At 43.3% G+C, this 19,583-nt stretch overlaps 1 protein-coding gene across 5 annotated transcripts; it reads left to right on the forward strand.

The window, feature by feature from the left end:
- Positions 1-2,430: 2,430 nt before the first annotated feature.
- Positions 2,431-6,987, forward strand: LOC118216003 (protein CutA homolog). 5 transcript variants are annotated; one of them, XM_035397000.1, is made up of 7 exons: positions 2,431-2,572; positions 3,759-3,806; positions 4,216-4,364; positions 5,488-5,547; positions 5,648-5,693; positions 6,309-6,358; positions 6,832-6,987. In XM_035397000.1, the coding sequence occupies exons 2-7, from the start codon at positions 3,762-3,764 to the stop codon at positions 6,929-6,931; spliced, it is 450 nt and encodes a 149-aa protein (XP_035252891.1). In that variant the 5' UTR covers positions 2,431-2,572; positions 3,759-3,761; the 3' UTR covers positions 6,932-6,987. The 5 variants fall into 5 exon arrangements, with proteins under 5 accessions (XP_035252891.1, XP_035252889.1, XP_035252892.1 ...); XM_035396998.1 differs by having other exon boundaries at positions 2,446-2,629; XM_035397001.1 differs by lacking the exon at positions 2,431-2,572 and adding an exon at positions 2,751-3,115.
- The last annotated feature ends 12,596 nt before the right edge of the window (positions 6,988-19,583 follow it).

Here is a 19,583-nt window from a genome sequence, read left to right on the forward strand (position 1 = left end):
AATTGATCCTCACTTCCTCAACAGTTATATTATTTTCTGATTGAATTAACGTACAACTAACAACAGCAACAGTGCTCAAAGTTAATAAGAAAATCAGTTGTCAGTCACCGCTAGGAACAAATACTAGTAAAATGCATTGATATGCTGGTGTGTTTAATCACTTTAGTTCATCACAGAAAGAAATAAAGTGCATGCTTTTTACCTTTAATTTAACAAAACCTAGTTTGGTTTTATTTAGCACAATTAAAATATAAAACAGAAACAGAAGAGATTTAAAAAACAGTGAAATAGTGCAGGGAGAGGCAAGAAACCCAAGTGGCTTATACATGGCCTCACCCTAAGTAAAAGGACAACTCAACAAAAACATAGATAGAGCATAGTTAGAACAAGGCGTGCTCAAATTGCATTACAACATATTCTACACCGCGAAGTTTGAGTCTATGTCGTAGTGCCTCTTGTCACTGACAACGTTACCGTAACAGGGGAAGTAGCTGTACATTTCCAAGAACGTCTGCAGATTTTTTCCCAGCAGCCCCTCTGTGCTGAGGGACTACGGCGCAGCGCGGTGCTCACCAGACACAGGCACAGCTGGGAGAAGTTGTGGTTGATGTGGGTGGCCTCCGTGGCCAAGTTCCACGTCGAGTTGGAGTTCCCCTCGTCCTGCGGCAGCTTGTTAGCCGGCTCGCTGACCCGCGGCAGATCTGACAGCCACGGGACGAACTGGGTGAGTCAAAATCATGCCAAGAGACGCAGGACCAACTGCTCAAGTGCCAGAACGCCCACCAAAAAAACCACAGAGACATGGGACATGGGACAGCTCAAACGCGAGAAATTACAACCCCAAAATCACATGATTATGGGTAGCACTCTGCCCCTGTTACAGCCTAAAAAACCAGACTGTTTTTCTACATGCAAACATTTCAAACCAAAGATTTTTTTTTTGTTTAAACGAAATAACTAAAGTGTATGCTTTGCAATGATGACACCAGTACAAATACCAATGTGCAATGATGCCAGTGTGCATCTGAAGATTTTAAAGGGCACCAATAGCTGGTCTCCAAAAACCTGATCTATAATAACCTTTTCTGTCTCATGGGACACCGAATGAAACTTTTTTTCAGGAAAAAAGCACCACTGGGGGTTTATTGCCTCGTAGAAAAGGTTTCGGGCACCCAATAAAAGCTTCTCTGTGACATAATTCGACATTGACAACCCCAGCAGGGCCCCTGGAGAGAACGGTGACATTTCAAATTTTGGGCATTTACCAGACACTCTTATCCAGAGTGATTTAATTAATGGCTTACAGTTGTTTACATGCAATCCCTTTACACATCTGGATATTTACTGAAGCAGTTCGGGTTAAGTGCCTTGCTCAGCGGTACAACAGCTGTGCCCCACCTTGGAACTGAACCTGCAGCCTTGGAGCTGCAAGCCCAGTTCCCAAACCAGTATGATGCACTGATGAGGTTCACCAAAATTCAAGTTGTCCCTCTTCTCAAAGAAGAGCTTGCCCTCCCGCTGCACAGTGATGTCCCAGAAGTTCAGCACATGCAGCACATCAGCATGACGTCAGTGGTGAACATATTGCCCTGGGTGACAGCCAGGCATATTGGCTGGCTGCCCCCTCTGAACAATTAGGAGCACCTGGAACTTAGAGGCAGCATGGTTGCTCAGTGGCTAGCACTGTTACCTTGGAAGGAGGAGCTTCTGGGTTTGGGCGCTGCACTGTGGCCGCCCACTGCGCCTACGTAACTAGGATGGGTTAAATACAGAGGACAAATTACCCCATGGGGTTCAACCATAGACTGTATAAAAAGCATATTGTATCTTGCTTATCTGCAACACAAAACAGTCACGTGTGACACCAGTACCAGCCGCTTCGCTGGCTCTTGCACCTGACGATCCGGTATGAAACCAGCCAGTAAGATTTGAATACCTCCCCAGGCTATACGTCCCGTCCATGACCCAGGGTCCATGACCACTCACTGGTGAATGAGCCAGGCTTCCAGGGTATGGTCCATGAGCCAGGGTTCCATTCACTCCTGATAGTCACATGCAGTGGGACAAACATCATGAATCTCACAGATCACACACAATACCACTGCTGGGGTGGCAGCATGGAGCTGGGCTTTTAACTCAGATCGTAGGTTTTATTGTCAAGTGGGGTGCTGCCATTGTACCCTTGAGCAAGGTACTTCATTTGAATTGCCTCATTAATTATTCAGCTGTAAACGTCTCTGTGCAATTCTCCTTGCCAACTAATGATATGCCTGTATTTCATAACCTAATTGATTTAAATGTTTTCTTAAATTCCATTTCATAAAAACACACACTGACCAATAATCCATCGACCCTTAAAAACACAGTCCACTTCACCCTAGTGTTTACGAAAACAACCACCGCCGCCACTGACATTGCCAAGTCTGTCGCCTTTACTAATGTGCTGCTACAACGACATGTCTCTACACTTCTGTGGGACGTGGGACCGCAGCGCAGTGGCCCTATCCGCTGGGATTGTCGTGCATCACGGGGGTGTGGAACTTTGCCGTGGTCTGAGAGAGGAGAATAGCAGGTCGAAATGCTTTAAATCACCGTGCTTTAAATTGACAACGGGGCGGGGGGTTAAATGGTCAGTACAACTTTTCTACAATGAATCAGGTGGCGGTCTGCATGCAGTAAACCAATTCACGATATAGGGCACCGGCAGAAGGACCCCCAATATGTAAAAACATGTAAATCTAGGGTGTTCGTATGATAGACGCGTGTCTGTAGCGACACAAGTGGCTGTGTAGTCTCAGGGAGTTAGCACCAGCTAGCAAGCGCGAGTGACAACTTGCGAGAAAACAACCCTGTAGCCTAGGCTACATCTGAAGAAAGCGTCAGAACGCTTTCTTTTTTGTACATAGCTGTTGGTAGTTACCTCAGTCACTACTGGATTTCTTTAACATCTAAATTTGTAGATCTGTAGCTATCGTGTATATTTTCGGGGAACACTAGGAAGAAGAAAAGTCGGAATGGTGTGCCGCAAACTAAATCTTCCCACTTCCTGCCGCTGATTTCTGGATGGAATTACGACGTGGGGACGCTAGCGAGATGGCAATCACGGTATTACAGGGTATTGCACAAATTGGTTTGGGTCGCGATTAACGTTGTGGTGTCTCGTGTGGCCACATAGTTTCCCCCTCCATCTACTTTCTTACATTAGTGGAAACACATTAACATGCACACCCCGCGTAACTGCGAGCCAGTTATTTAACTAACATAATGGCTAAGTAAAGTGTGTTCAGGTTGTGGAAGTCCCTAGTTTTCGGCAGAGGGCGTGTGTTGCTATTTTTTACAGTCTCTGGTTGCTCATAGAGCACATCATAGAGTTCAGTGGTGTTGCTTGCTGTGTGAACACGAAGGCGAGATTCGCTCACGCTGTCCAAACTCTTCTGTTAGTGTACATTTAGCCATTCTTTCACTTCTGGTGTTACATGGCTGTGGTTAATGTAAACGTATAGTATGTGCGAACTGCACAAGAACACGCGTCACTGCTGCTCATACTCTTGCAAGCTTGGATTTTTGTGCTTGACATTTGCTAACTATCTAAACTAACTTACGAGCTCTGGAATGTGTTGGCGTCTCAAAGTAACATACTAGTAAACAAATAGGATAGTTAATGTGCATCTACCTCTTGTTACAGTCTACAGGCCTAGCAAACTCCACCAGCTGCAGTAATTCCTTCTGCCTAATTTTGTATATCTGACTTCATACAGGCAATGCGCATTGTGCTGCTCCACGGGCCTGTTCAAACTATCCTTCTGGTAAGGTCGGCCACTGCAAAATCAGAAATGTAGGGACGTATGGACAAAATTGTGAATTTTAAGCACTTAAGTAATATTTGAAACATACACAAAGTGTTGCAAGTAACAGTGAAATAGCGTATATATTTTGTATTTATAAAGACTGTGAATCATGCATCTGTGAGCACGGAACTGTCATAAACACATACCTGCTAACACAATAGGTACAACGCACGCACACATCAATTTCCCTGGGTTACAGAACCCCTCTTTAATGCTGTCTAGCCTGATAGATAAACAGGTTTTGCAAACTCTTAATGTACAGAGCGTGTTTATTCGGTGATCCTTAACCACAGATTTCATGTAATTCAGAGTATTCAGCCTTTAGTTTTGAATAAATTATTTTTATCTGTTTCCATGGTATCGACAGACGCTGCTGCTCAGCGGGATGATGGTACCGTCTTTGGGAATTGTGGGATTGAAAGCATTTGCGATGGCGTCAGATACGTATACGTCAGGCACACACTCTGCCGCCTTCGTCACGTGTCCCAATGAACAGGTGGCCAAAGATCTGGCAAGGTGAGAGTAAACTTCTTGGATCTGTGGTGCTTTTTGAATCCATTAAATAGACCACTTCTATTGTATTCTGAACGACAGTCTATGTTTTTCTACACTAGTCTTTATCATGGTCTCATCTGACAGATATGAGGCTATACATATAAAGAATCTAAGAATTTAAAAAGATTCAAACATGTTTATATTTTCTAATTGAAAATGGACTGTTGTTTGAGGGTTTTTCTTGGGATTTGTCCGTTGTCAACTGCAGTGGTCTTCCTTGGCCGACCTGTGCGGTGTGGTTTGTTTCTTTTTCAAGACTTTACAAACTGCTGTTTTTGATATGCACTTTCTGTGCTATCTTTCTTAATGAATTCTTCTGTTCTCTCAGCTTACAGATTAGCTGTTATTCAGCCATAGTTAGTTCTCTATTCTTCATGAATGTGTATGCCTCTGAATCCAGATGCAATCTCCACTGATAAAAACAAGGCTAAACCCAAGATGAGACACTCTGTGATTGTTTATCTGAACAATCCATGCAAAACAAAACACCTGAGCAACAGACACCTTACAGTCATCTGTTAACATACTTTTGCACTGCTGAAAATGGGTAGACTAAACACAAAAACAACTGTTCCTGTAAAATAGTAAAACATGCGTACATGTAAAAACCATGAAATAAATGCTGTTTGTCTCATATTCATCTTTATAGACTCTTGAATACAAATGTCTTAATTATACAGCCAAAGTAACAGATTTCATGCTACCGTTATTATGTTTTAGGAGGGCACTGTATTTAATGGAGAAGTTAACAGAGTGTTTTGATTCTCGATTTCTTCAGGTTTTGTGCTTAATTTGGAAATGTTAAGGGAGGTATTGACATCTGTAAATAAAGCACCTTAGCCTGTTAGTACAGGCCTTCAGAAGTTGGTATTTCTGTACTTGACAACCAAGGGTGGATACAGTAGGGCCAGGTTTTTTCCCCATTGAATCAGTAAAAATTAAATCAACCCCTTAGCTAACTGTAAGCATCATACGTTACCCTCCAAATGAAGCTGCTTAATGGTCCTCGTAGGCTGGCTTTCCTTTTCAGAGCACGGTACAGTCAGCACTCATTAATGGCCAGTGTCCTGTGATGTCTTCACAGGGGGCTTGTGGAGAAGAAGCTGGCGGCCTGCGTCAATATTGTGCCCAAGATTGTCTCTATGTGAGTATCCATTCCCTCTGTCCACAAGCCCGATTGCTTCAGCCTGGAGTGACAGGCCGCACTCGTTCAGCACGTCTAACGCTTATTCACCGTGTTACAGATACGAGTGGCAGGGGAAAATCGAAGAGGACAATGAAGTGTTGCTGGTAAGCCAACGTGGGCTGCTTATTTGATGGCAAAGTGCAGCGTTGCATTACAGTCACTTGGCAGATGCTCTCATCCAGAGTGACTTAGCGCAGTGGAGATATGTGGCCAGTGTGGTCAAACCCATGTGGTCTGTTTTGCACTGACTTTTCCAGAAAAGGTAAAACGCAAATGGGAAATCACAAGTGGTTGTAAATTTGTGTGCGTGCGTGTGCATGTGTGTTTGCTGTGGGAGGGGAACTGGGTCTGTCTGGAATGGCATGACTTGGCGGTGTTTGATCCTTGGGGTGAGTGACTCATCGCAGAGATGCAGAGTTGTGCTTCTGTTCATCCACTGCTGCCCAATGGCCCTTACCCAGTGTTGGCTCGGTTTCACTTGTGAAAGGTTTTCATCTCAATGGAACTTCCTAGGAAATTAAAGGTTGGTTATGACATGCATTGAACTCTCAAGCTGGATGCCATGGATGTCTTATTTTTGTAGACAGTGCAACTAACACACCTCCCTGCTCAAGTGCGAAAAAACATTGTCATCTTAGGGCATATTTGGGAATGTTTATTTGATTACCGTTTTTGTCACGGCAAGGTCTGCGTTCACGATTATCACATTTTATTTTTAGATGATTAAAACCAGAAGCTCAAAGGTGCCAGCTTTGGCAGAATATGTTAGGTGAGTACATTAGTGCAAGCAAGTGAACTGAGTTTCTTGCTTTAACTTTGTGTGAAGTCTGTCCTATTGTGTGATTTGAAAGGGAGCGGCATAGTGTTTACCACAGAGCACTTCATAAATGACTTGCTTCTGCTGTATTTTACAGTTAAGCTTGGCATGGTGTGCTCTTTACTGTTTTTAAATGAGCTGTCGCCCATTTTAAACCTATTGACAAACTGGAGTTCCAAGTTCTGATTCTGAGTGACAGTTGTGATATGAACATGTGTGAATATGAATATGACCCATTGCTCTGGGTCTCTCGATCTTGGGTCATCCTCAACTATGTCATTGCGACGCTGGTTCTTCTTTGTAAATGTTAAATGCAGCTTCTTTACTGCGCAGTCAGCTTGGTGATCACAATCGGAAACAAACATTTTCCCGAGTGGAAAGCGATACACACTGTGTGTGTGTGTGTGTGTGTGTTTGCGATCCAGATCGAAGCATCCCTACGAAGTGGCCGAAGTCATCAGTCTGCCCATTGACCAGGGAAACCCCCCCTACCTGAAGTGGCTGGGTGAGGTGATCCCAGAATAAGTGCTCGTATGAACCTCAAAGCCCCCGCCCTCCTCCCCTGCCCCCTCCCCCCTCCCCCCTCCCCCCTCCCTGTTTCCAAACCAACGCATGATACCAGGTACTATAAAGACAGATGATAGATCCTTGTTCTGTTCTCTAAATCTCCATTTTTATTTGTTGTTTCTGTAAAGAGCTTCCAGAAGACTTAAGAGTTGCAGAATGTATTTTATTCTGATTATTGTGCTGTAGACACCAATAAAACTGATAAACCATGAATTGGTGGATTAGAGGTACCTGATCTTTTTATATGGCATGCATGTTATTGACAGGTGCATGGTTTACTTATGTGAATATATATATATATATATATATATATATATATATGTATATGTGTGTGTGTGTGTGTCTGTTGATCTAGGTGTAATGAGACAGGATCTAATTTGTCCATCTAAGCGTAATAAGACGGGATATCATTTGTTGTTCCATGTAAACCCTGTAAATCCCCTGTTGTAAGACTAGAACTACACTAGGGGGTGACATTTTCACATATGATTTCAGTCCTCTCCCTGTACTGCAAGCGGGTAGGACTGTGCAGCCTTGTGGGGACTATTATACTACTATAGGAACTATTCTGGTGGATGTGTGATTTCTACTGGGTTTATTTTTTTTCAGATTGGTGCGAGCAGTTCCTTCTAGATTCTTTTTATTAAACCTCATATTATATAGGCTTCTTTTTTATAATGTGGAAATGTGGAATCAGTCCCAACAGTTGACACTGTTTCTATTCAAGAAGTATGATTACATCAAATTTATGGATTTCTGAAATATTTATGAAGGTGTGCTATTAAGTAACCGGTTCTGAGTGACCTGTAAGCAGACAGACCAATAGGAGACTGAGAAATTGAGTCTGGTGAAGAGGAATGGAGGGAGGGACGGAGTGGTGGAGGAAATTGCAGACTGGGGAGGCAAGTCGCACAGACACATAAATAACAATAGTGTACATTTAAAATGTTTTATTAGTTTTCAAAAATTGTTAACATTTTTTAAACTTGAATTCTGTGGCCCAGGGATTGGTGTGGCCCTGAATGAGTGGCATAGAGGTGCTGATGGGAGCTTGAAGTCCTGATAAAACTTTACCCTCTCTCTTTTCTTTTGCACTTTTCTTCTGAACTTCATTTCCCATCAGTGGCAATGCAAAACCTTTAGACCAGGGATCTTAAACTCTAGTTCTGGAGGGTCACAGTGTCTACTGGTGTTTGTTGTATCTGTGCACCGTTTCAGTGCTTTGATTGGCTGAAGGCTCTCGACACCTTGCTCCCACAGCATTAATTGGCTACTGATTGAAAGCTAACCACAAACGCTTGCAGACACTGTGGCCCTCCAGGACTGGAGTTTGAGACCCCTGCTTTAGAGGCTTTTCCTGTTATTGAGGTTGTGCAGCCATGGCTGTTTCTCTTCTTGTGCTGGCTGTGTGTTATTTCAGTGTCAGTATGTTCCCGAGTGCATTACCAATCACTGTACTCAAGCAATTTTGTGACATGTTTTCCTCAAAAGTCATGCATTGTCTTTTACCTATAGGGTTATGGTATATTTTACAGTAAACGCATTTCAAACTTAAAGCTTCTCCATTTGAAACAGGATGAGGAATCAATTTTTACTTATGGTTATTGTAACCGTAATGGTGTGCTGTTCCAATTGGTCCGTTGACCTTGGGGTGCATGTAATGCTATATGCCGTATTGGTTCTCTTCGCCGTTCTCTGTCCATGGTCCTGAATGAGTCCCGTGAATCTGATGTAACGGTATCAGTCAGAAAGAAGTTATCGGTGACCAGCTACTGTCCATGATCCCGAAAGGACCTTGTGGTGATATACCACTAGCAGAGAAAGTTAACCTGTTGCCGGCCTCTGTCCATGGCCCAAAGAGGACCTTTTGAAGATAAAGTTATCAGGGAGATTGCGTTTACCTGTGACCAGCCTCACAGAGCGGTGAGTCCCTCGGGCGCTTCTGTTTGAGGTTTCTGCCCTGCGAGCTTTCCAAGCACCAGCAGCTGACACCTCGCAGGTACAATTATCCTTTCAGTCTGTTTGTCCTCTCTGATACGGGATTGCGGGTTCCATAAAGCCTTTTAAATCCCTGCTATTGTCAACATGGCTATACAACTGAGGAAACGTATCCGCCACGTCGTCCATGGTGCTTTCCTATTCGTTTTTTTTTTCTTTTCTAGGACCGAACACGACACCCTTGCGAGAGATTTCAGTCATGAACAGGAGTCAGTCGTCGTGTTTAGACTAGGCCAGAATACAAACGGTTATTATGTTTTGGCTCATGTTTTCCTTCTTTATAAAATTTAAGTTTGGTACCGATACTTATCCCGGTAAAATTTTGGTGAGTTATTTGTTCCGGTAGTTTTATGTAAAGACGTGGTTGCGCCTGCAAGACCACTATTTCAGAAAGATGCACCCTGTGGAGTGTGCGTATTTACAGCTTCACTCTGTCAGTTTAATCATTGACTTGTCACTGCAGGTCAGAATAGAACATTAAACAGCGCGGATAAGGCCTCTCGACACACTGCTAAAGGAAGGCTCTAGGCGATACAACGGCTTCTCTACACTCGCCATGACGTTCAGAAATTCTGGAAATTCGTTCTTTACAGTTGCGCTCCGATAACCTCTGGTGGTGGGACAATATCAGTGTTGTCTCTAAGCATAGACTGTTTTCTTCAGAAACAAACAAACCGTCCAATTTTGCAAGTAGGTTTATTCGATAACCCAAATGAAGCGTGTACTTTATAACAAACACATCAGCATAGCGTTGATAAAATATTAAGCATGCGTGCAGGAATTGTGGTCAGCCTCCGGTGCAAGTCACATGCTAGGCCTATGTGTTTAAAATAGGTAATTCTTCAAACGAAAGCTTTTATGAAGGTATCTGCGTCGAGTTTTTATACGTGTTCAGGATTTTGGACGACGTAGCCTACTTTGTGTGACGTGAACACATTGACAGAAACCAAATTGTTTACTTATTTTCGATGCTACTGTTTCCAACTACTTTGGTTTACATGTGTAAACATAGTAAGTTATAGCATACTTTCCAAGCTACTTTCCAAGGATACTTTTCAGCACATCCCAAAATAATTGCGTTTCTGCCTTTCTAAACGGCCTGTACATTAGCTTGAATGGCATTCCCTTGAAGCTGGCTCCACTACCATTATGGATCTGAAATAAAAGAAAAGAATGGCACCTCTTCCGTAAAAAAGATTGGAGACATTGTTAAGGTGAGACTGATATTAAATCGATATAAAATGTGGAACGGCTGTCAGCGGCTAATTACGTGCAAAAGAAAGTATTTTCATAAAATTATAATGGTGTGTCAGTTCTAACACCCTGCTAACCCCCTAAATCGATTTTTAATACTTTATATTACTTCAAAATGAGCTGTGGAGTGCAGATCGGATCGCAGTGAATGCAAGACGAATAATCGATAAGAATCTGAATATTAATTTTGCGAAGTGATTTAATCGTATTCAATTAGGCAAGTTTTTTATTTCACCCCTGCCGTTCGTCCCTCGTTTGTCCAGCCAAACACTTTACATTTACATTTGCCATTTAAACCTAATCAATTGAAAAGAAGAACAGTATCGATCAGAAAATAATGTCAAAAATAGAGTTTAAGAGTGGGTCTTTCATGCAGTGACATTTTGCTTAATGTAGTGATTTTGCACATTTTGTAATTCATATAAACTCCATGAAAAAGTCTCTTGAGTATTTTACATAAAAAGTCTTTAGGAATATACTATTATAAATTATCAGTCATTGAGATACTGTAGCAGGACTGTCCGCCCCCCCCTCCCCCACCGCCCCGAGGTGTCTATTGGAGGATCTGGGCGTTGTAAGCGTGGTTATGCATGCTGGAGTCTATAGAGACAAAAGGCATGGCCTTCACATTGGATTTCTGAGTTGCACTTTCACCCTTTTGCTTTCTCTCTCTCTCATAGCAGATCTCTCGCTTTCTCTCTCTCTCATTTCTGTTCTAGCCACCCACTCACCTGCCTTTCACTCTATCTAATACAGTCACAGAAAAATCTCCTCTCTTCCCTCAATTTCTTCCCTGCAGTTGGTCTCTTAGCAACACGACTCATTCCCTCAAAGGGGCTAACATCACAGCTAAAGTAGAGTTGGTTGTCCGGTGTGTGTGTGTGTGTGTGTGCACGCTTACGCATGGGCACAAGCATGTGTTTGTCCGTGTATGTGTTTGTGTGTGTGGGAGGGCTCTGAACTTTCTCTTCTGCTTAATTTGTGTAGTGTCAGTGCAATTCTATAACTGATAGCAGTACTTCACCTCTTTGACTGTCCCCGTATTCCCCTTCACTCCTGATCTTCGTTGAGAGCAAAACTTGAACTCACAGCTCCTTCATTAAAAAAAAGAAGATAAAATCGGTGAAAGGTAAAATCGGTGCAAGTGCTGGCCCTTAGCGATTCTATGCGCCCTCCTCATGTTTTTACAAACTGAACAAAAGTAACAACCATGGTCATTTCAACAAGTATGAGATGAATGACTTTCCTGGTTCTGCTGACATGTCCACTAGGCACTAGGCCTTACTGGCGATTTTCCTAATCGACAGGAAGGTAATTCCTCAAAACGTGGAAGTGAACTTGGCTTACGTACCCAGAAATTCAGCAGTACAGTCGGTAACCCCTTTGCGCAAGCCCCCTAGTGGCCGGGAGCCCAGCGTCCTGAGATTGCTCATCGCTTCAGACATTAATTGCTTCTGTAACCATTCTACCGATGGTCATTTTAATGCTTTATTTATACCTAAATTATGAGAATAAACTGAAGTAAAGCTATTATTGTAATTGGTACAAGTTTCTTTCTCTCATCTGGGGTTATACAGCCTTAAATGGAACACCCCCTGAATTGGCAAGAATTGGCCAGATTTGGCATCTGCCTGAAGGGGTGAAAGGATGTCCATCTAGGGCTTCTGATAAAATGGAAAGCAAATGGAATTGGATGTACAGGACATTGTGATACCTGGATCACAGCACAGAACAATACAGCACAGCACACTGATTTCATTTCTGCATTGACAATTCACTTCATTTTGCAAGTGATTTTTTATTTAATGGGGGAAAAAAATTGAAATGCTCCTCAAGGTTGACAAGCTTAGATGGGCTGTAAATGGCCTATTCTCCTCGTTATATATTCATATATTCTATGCTCTTCTATTCTTAATTGTCCTGTTACTGTGCTGTTCTGTACTGCTTCATCACAGTTTTTATGCCCCCCCCCCCCCAAAGTTGCCCGTACTTTCTCATGCATTCAAAACTGTGATATAAGCCCAAAGCTACACCATTTTGGAAAAAACTTGTTTTACGGTTATATATGGTGCCGCATAAAATAACCTAATGCCATAAAAGAAGCATTTGCTGTGGGAGGCCACCTCTGTGTGTTGAGGGGAGAGAGCTGACAAAGCAGTGTGGAGATGGAGGGAGGGGAAGGGTTTCTCTAAAAGGAGAGGAGGGGAAGGCAGAAAGGATTGAGTGGAGGGGGGGGGGGGGGCTGACGCTGCAGGTGCTGAAGTCTCTCCTGGGGATGAAAGAAAGCACCCCGAAGCCCTTCTCACACAGGGGGCTGCATCTTAAATGGCAGCCAGCTGCCTCGCTGCCTATGACCTCGTTGTTCACGGAAAGAGCGATGGGTAATGTGATGATTATCCCTTTGGATCCTTCACGCGTGCCCTTAAGGGTACATTCTTTCCGTTAGTGCATGTGTGTTCAGAATAGGTGTGGCCTACAGTTCAGTCCACAGTGTGGAAATAAATCACAATTTTATGGCGATGCAGACCCACTGTGGGGTGTAGTGGGTACCCATTATCGGGTCTGCTGGATTTCGTAGCACCTTTGTTTTTTTTTAACCATTGTAATTGTGGAGTTTTGGACAACCGGGTGAACTTTTTAATGAGATGTGCCTCAATGCCTTCTTGCCTCAGAGCACTCCCTGTGAAGGCAGCATTTTTACAATTTGAGACACAGCCAGGAATAACAGTCCTGTTCCCTTAACCAGCTTCTCACCTATCTCTGGAGATTTTTGACCAATCAGAAATCATTCCCTTTGCAAAATATGTGAATATGTCTTTTTTGGGAATTCAGCACATCCATTTAGGACATTAGCCCACTTTTTCTTGAATTCAGAGTCAGTTTATTATTCTAATGAACCACTTGTACACTATGCTTGACCTGCCTTAATAGGATGTAAAAAATAGACAGTGATGGTTTGTGGTGAACCCATTTTGCACAAAACCTCCACTTAGAATGGTGGTGCTCAACTTGAGTGAATGGTAAAATGTTTTCATAATTCACAATGGTGTTTTACTTTCTTCCCCATGGCATTGCTTAAAAACCTGTACCTACACTCCAGGTTAGTTATAAAAATCCATTGGTAGTGTGCTGTGCAATGTTATTTATAAAATAATGCAGCATCTGCAAGATTTAGCTGAAGATTATATGGTTTATCATGTCTGTTTAAGTGACTCAACTTGCTGGTTAGGATATGCAGCCCCAGCACTTTTTATAAATGTCTCAATTAGAAACTCAGATTTTACAATTAGTCACTTGCCTGTGCCATTGGAGTGCCTATGGGTACTCCTGGTGGATAAGCACTGAAATACAAGTTTAAATCCCTGCAAGTCCCATGGTTTAGACCAGGGGTGTCAAACTGAATCCAAAGGGGGTCTACAGTGTCTGTGGGTTTTTGTGGTTTCCTTTCAATCAGCTGCCAATTAAGGCCTTGAGAACAAGGTGTGTGGATTCCTTAGCCAATCAATGACGTAAATGAAACACTTGTGCTGAGAACACCCCAAAAACCAGCAGACTCTGCAGCTCTCCAGGACTGGAGGTTGACAACAGTGTTTTGAGAAACTGGTGGCCCCACCAAGAACACACATTCAGGGAGGACTAGTGATACACAGGGACCAAAATAAACAGACATTAACTCGGGACTCAATCTACATTTGTCCTTAAATTTGATTAACAATTCAAAGCAACTTAGTATACACACTTTGATGAGCTGAGCAGTCACTAAAATTAACTTTGCTAAACTGAGTTTGTGAAGAAATAGTGTTAGGCTTGCATTTGTAAGTGAAAGTTAAGGACAAAAGTTGATTGAATTAAGGCCATTCATTGACAATGGTGTAGCATTAGTAGACAAAAGTGCTGAATGTTATGAGTATTGACACATTCTGGAGTATTGTCTAATGTTCATGTTCATTGTATAACAGTTCAGAGGTATTATGGAGTATTAACGAAAACTCTGAAGCATTGTAGAATATTAGCAATGGCTTTGGAGTGTTTTAGTATTAATGCATTTTATGAGCTTTTGCGGGCTGTTTAGAGTGTACTGTGATAAAGGCTATGCAGCATTGGCCTGTAATTCTCGATGTTAAATGGATTTTCAGGTTGAACCGTTCAGGGTAATGGCGGTATATTGTTGACTGTTGCCCAATGGCGATATTGTGTACTTTTCAGTTCATGATTTAATTTTTTTTATATGTGATGAATGATTCAACATCTCTTTTGTAGGATCCCAGTATAAAGGGGTCATTTATTTGCAGTTGTGCGCAGTTCTTTATCGCCTTCCGTCTCGGATGCATATGCATGAATGTTTACAATGAATAAATGCCTGTGAAAGGTGATGGTTAATGGTTAGCGGTGTGGTTGTCAATACCGCTTTTTTTCCCTTTTTTTTTGGAAGGCTTTCAAAGGTGAGCTTCATCGCTTGCCTTATCTCATTCACCGACTTCACATTTGCACTCGAACGCTAGCGCTAATCGAGAGACTGGAATCGCTCCAATATTTGGGAATGAAATTACCGGCAGCTGCTACGTCTCCATTAGGCAATGTGTCTGTGCCTGGGAGGGCGCTGGGGTGAACGCGCACACCTTTCCGGCCCCTTATCTGCCTCTTCATCTCCGCACATCCAATGGCGCCAGGAAGGTTTCGGAACAACGAGTTGCTAAACGATCCTTTCACGGCGCCATGAAGTTCTGTACTGACTATCATGGCAACGCTATTTAGGGCTCCTTGTAGAGATGGGTGTAAGCTACTGAAGGCAGTGGGAGATAAATGTAAGTGGTTCTGGGGACACTGATGGTGTGTTTAACCGGAGCATAGACAGGTAGGCCATTTTTTTAGGGTGCAGTGTGGACCCCCGGTACACCCGGGTGCTCCATTTGTCAGCTACACCGCTCCCAGTTACCTTTATCTCCCGCCTGTTTGATCATTCGTGAGGCGGATACAGCACGTCCAACAGCTGTGACATCTCCTTGACGCATGGTTAAAAAAAAAAGTCCTCGAGCTGAGTCCCCCTGCCGGCCATCGACACCGGGCCCACGTCCGAAATTGCCCCCTGTCCATCCATCCATCCAGGGGCGTCCCGGGCTTACACACCCCCCTCACAGTCGAGCAGGTCGGCTCACCTTCTATGAAGAGAATTGAGTGGCTGTTGTGTAGCTAAAAAAAATAAGTCATTGATTCCTCTCGAAAACTCGTCCAACCTCCTGCCCTCATCGTACGTGGGAAGCTTCTCTCTCTCTCTCCCTCTCTCTCCCTCTCTCTCTCTCTCTCTCTCCCCCTCTCCCCCCTTCTCTCTCTCTCTCTCTCTCTCTCCTACTCTCACTTGTCAGCTGCTGATCGATGCCCACTCCTTCGTTCCTCTGACAGTCCCGGTTTTTATCGACACAAATTTCAGAAACGAATGAAGAAGCAGAGCAGTCAGGCCGCAGGGCCTGTTGACGATAACTAGTCTGTCGGCTCAGGGTTCAGATTACAGGGAAGTCTCGGAATCTCAGAATGCGCAGCCCTTTCCTGCGGAATGCAGCCAGTGGGATAAGAATTCTGTGGGTGCTGTTACTGGCTCTGAATGGCTAACACACTGAGTCACGCAGATACCTCTGCGTTCCTCTCTTCCTGCTGCTAGACCAGCGGAGAGCAAGTTCATTCCTGGGGGTTCTTGACTCCTGGGGCAGCCGTGCTTTACTAAATTAGTTAAATGTACTATTGGTTACGAAACTGGGTGACTGGGAAGATTGTGGGTTCCGTTCCCTGCTGGGAAACTGCCGTTTTCTCCTTGAGCAGGCTGTTTAACCTGAATTGCATCTGTAGACTATTCAGCTGCGTAAGTTGAATGTGTTAGGGGAAAAAAGTAATCTATGTAAGTCACTCCGGATAAGAGTGTCTGCTAAATGCCGAAATGTAATGCGATTACCCTGGCTTAATTAGCTAATTATCTCTATACACCAATGCCAATTCATTTGTAGATTAGATCACTGTACAACATCTTGGGGACACAAGACGCTATCAGCTCTGATTCATGGGTTTATCAATAAATTTAGCTAGAATGACAGACCACATAAATTATTAGGCTAATGAAATAATCAAGTGTAGGTCTTTTCATGAAATCCAGAACCATACATGGCCGTCTGCCTGCCCCTTTAATGCATTTATTACTGCATGATACATGGTTATCAACAGTGTGTCATGTAGTAATAAATTGGATTTTTACTGCATAATGCACTGTTTGAATATTGCACAGCTCTAGAATTCTAGAATCACAAAACTCCAACATCCTAAAACGAGCTCATCTTCTACAGAATATAATATTTTGGTGAAAGGACATGCAACTTGCCGAAATGGGAATGCCCTTTCATGTTAGGAGACACTGAAGGTGGTAAGCAAGGCTTGAGATGTTCAAGAGGGATGCCATACGCGCTTTTTAAAACTGTGTTTATGTTGTATAACTGCTCTTGCCTTGAAATGTGCATTTCCAAGTGGTTACTCAGTGGAATCAATAGGCAACAGCAGGCACAGTGGGTGGCAGGTTTAATGTCCATTTGTGTGATGCATGTAATTACTGTAAATGGAACTGTTGCAGTGAAAAAACTGTTCTTTGGGCCTACAAGTGAATTACTGCAAATGCAATTCTGTAAAGCACTCTGTACAAGTGAAACTTCAATTTCAAGTTTGAGTCTAAAAGGCATTCATTAAATGCCTTTTAGAAAAAAAAAGTAAAATTTATGCCCCTTTTACTCCCCCCCCCACCCGCCCCCCCCACCCAAAGCACACATATACACCCCAAGGGCACAGGAGCAGGAGAATGTTCAAACCCCTGAAACACTGTTCTTCAAGCGCTCTCCAGAATCGCAAACCACCTGGTGTAGGCTACCACAGGAGAGCTAGCAGTAAATAGATGAGGCACATCTCCCTCCAACCTTAACCAGAGTCTTTCAGGTGCCTGCTCAGGGCCCATGAGCTACGTGTTGCTTATTCAATTCAGCTCAGTTCACTTTCATTTGTGCAGCGCTTCTCACAAAGGACCAATGCCCCTGGAGGCAATGGGAATAGGCACTGGCAGACACTGTGCAGATTAATTAAAGTGGTGACAAGAGCATGGGGAGAGGCCATTTTGTGCTGTTTTAACCCATGGAGTCTGGCCAACTTAATCCCACCCTACTGTGACAGCTTGAAGTCAATTGAGTCTCCTCCTGTGAATCTCTAGTCACAGTCAACTAAGGTGTCTCTGCTATAAGGATTTTAGTCACGGTCAGTTTATATGTTTATGCTCTAGGGATTTTAGTCAGTTAGCTAATGTGTCTATGATATGCTATAGTTTTTTTCTAGTCGGTTAGCTAATGTGTCTCGCCTGAAGAGCATAATCTGTTTTTAGAGTGAACAAATTTATTTTTTATTGTATTTTTAAAGATGTTATTCTGGTATTCTGTTCCTTTAAAATATCTTGAGTAAAAATGTTGTCTCATGAGAAAGCTATCTGTCACTTGTCTCATGTTACATGCAATGCACTTAATGGAGTAATTACACAACGTGTACACAGAGGGCCCATATTTGCTTACTGCACATTGCGCTGCACCGATCCTGAGAGGGTTTTATAATTAGCTCTGTGTAGAAATATTAGATTGAGGTCAGCTATGAGGTTAGGATTTTAAAGCGAAGCACGGGTACGATAAACAGGGAAAGCAACACTAACCGATTCCCGCAGCCTCACGGTAGCCGCGTGAGATTTTAATTTGCATCACGCGCAAGCGGAACGCTTGGTCTGACGGAGGCGCCGGGGAGACCCGCTGATCCCAGCTCGTCTGTTAACCTTCTGCGGAGGCTCCGCCGCGTATCTGATTGAGTCCGGAGACGTGTCATAACAGCGGCGTTTTGTCAGCCGTCCTCCAGATCCAATCACGGCCGGAGCCGCCGCCGCCGCCCGGCACCCCGGGCTGAACTCGTGAGAGTGTAAAACAGGGCTCCGGTCTTTTATCCGTTTGGATGTTATTGTTACCCGCCTGTGTGTCCCCGCGGCCAGCCGGGCGATGCGATTTGAGGAGCATCGGGTCCGTCTCTCATTCGATTAGGAGGTTGTTTCATTCTGTTTGCGTTTGGCCTTGCCGAACAGTTTTCGACAATAACCACGGATCGGTTAAAGTGGCATTATGGGTGTTTGGTGTTGTGTGATAAGTGCTCTTGCTGGTGTGCTGGACGTGGTGTCTGCAGTCACATGTCTGCAGCCTGCCAATCGGAGAAGTCAGTGGCGTCTGCAGGTCTTTATGGTTTCTTTTCATTCTGCAGCTTGCTTAGGTGATGGAAAGAAGGTGTGTGACTCTTTAGCCAATCAGTGACTTAATTTAAGGCATCTCAAACTCAGATCCAGGATCTAAATTTGAGATCTGTGGTATAAAGAGTTGTGAGACATCAATATCAATGAAAGGACGAGAAGGCAAAAAAGATCCATTTCACAATGAGCTAATGTTTATTTACACTATCCCACCCCCACCAATATGAGACTTGGCTGCTACTTGAAGAACAAACGCTGGCTCACATGGGAGGATGAGAGAACAGTTCAGTAAATGACAGTTTTACTTCCTTCTTCATCGTCACATTGCGTTAAAAGTTGGGCTGCAGTTGGCAAATCGGTTTCTGAATTTTTCAAAAGGGAAATGCACAACAACAAAAAAAAAACTTCCAAGGTTTTGCATTTCTAAGTGGATGCCCTTATGGGGTTTTCAGAGATGAGCTGCTGGAATGGTGTGGCTTCATCTGCCACCATATTAGTGCTAGCATGGGTCAACAGTGACTCATTTATTTGAAACCTTGTTTTTTTTCTTTAGTATAAACTCTGTTGATTGGTTCATGACTCAACGACTGACGGCACACAATAATGCCTCCCATTATGGAATTCACACAGCCTAAATCTCGCATTACTACTAATGATTAGATGGAATATTACAGTTTAGTCTTCCATATAGTGTCTCAGAGCAGCAAAAGAGAGCCCTTTAAATTTCTTGTTTTCAGATACCCATGAGCTTCCGCTGCAGATGCCTTTTAAAAAGACCATTTTGTGTATCAGATTGTATCCATACAACATTGCTGAGCTGGTTCAAGTGCTACAACGTTAAATATGCAGTGTAAACACCTTTAAATACTGAAATAAAGATTAAAACAATAGAATTTTGCACACCTTAATGAAAATAGGAAACATATCTTGTGGCATGTCAGAATGTCAGGTACAACCAGAAAACATATGTACATGGTAAGGCTGGCAACACTGAGTGATACAGTTATGTGATCATCAGCCTGGGAATTGACTCCGGTAGCGGCTGCAGCATTATGATCTTGT

The sequence above is a fragment of the Anguilla anguilla genome, chromosome 17 (genome assembly GCF_013347855.1).
Source record: "Anguilla anguilla isolate fAngAng1 chromosome 17, fAngAng1.pri, whole genome shotgun sequence".
NCBI lineage: Eukaryota > Metazoa > Chordata > Actinopteri > Anguilliformes > Anguillidae > Anguilla > Anguilla anguilla.

Coding starts and splice junctions, on each gene's coding strand:
- LOC118216003 (XM_035396997.1), top strand. CDS start 3,064: ATGGAATTACGACGTGGGGACGCTAGCGAGATGGCAATCACG. Junction 3,807..4,215: donor CTGTTCAAACTATCCTTCTG/GTAAGGTCGGCC, acceptor TGGTATCGACAG/ACGCTGCTGCTCAGCGGGAT. Junction 4,365..5,487: donor GTGGCCAAAGATCTGGCAAG/GTGAGAGTAAAC, acceptor ATGTCTTCACAG/GGGGCTTGTGGAGAAGAAGC.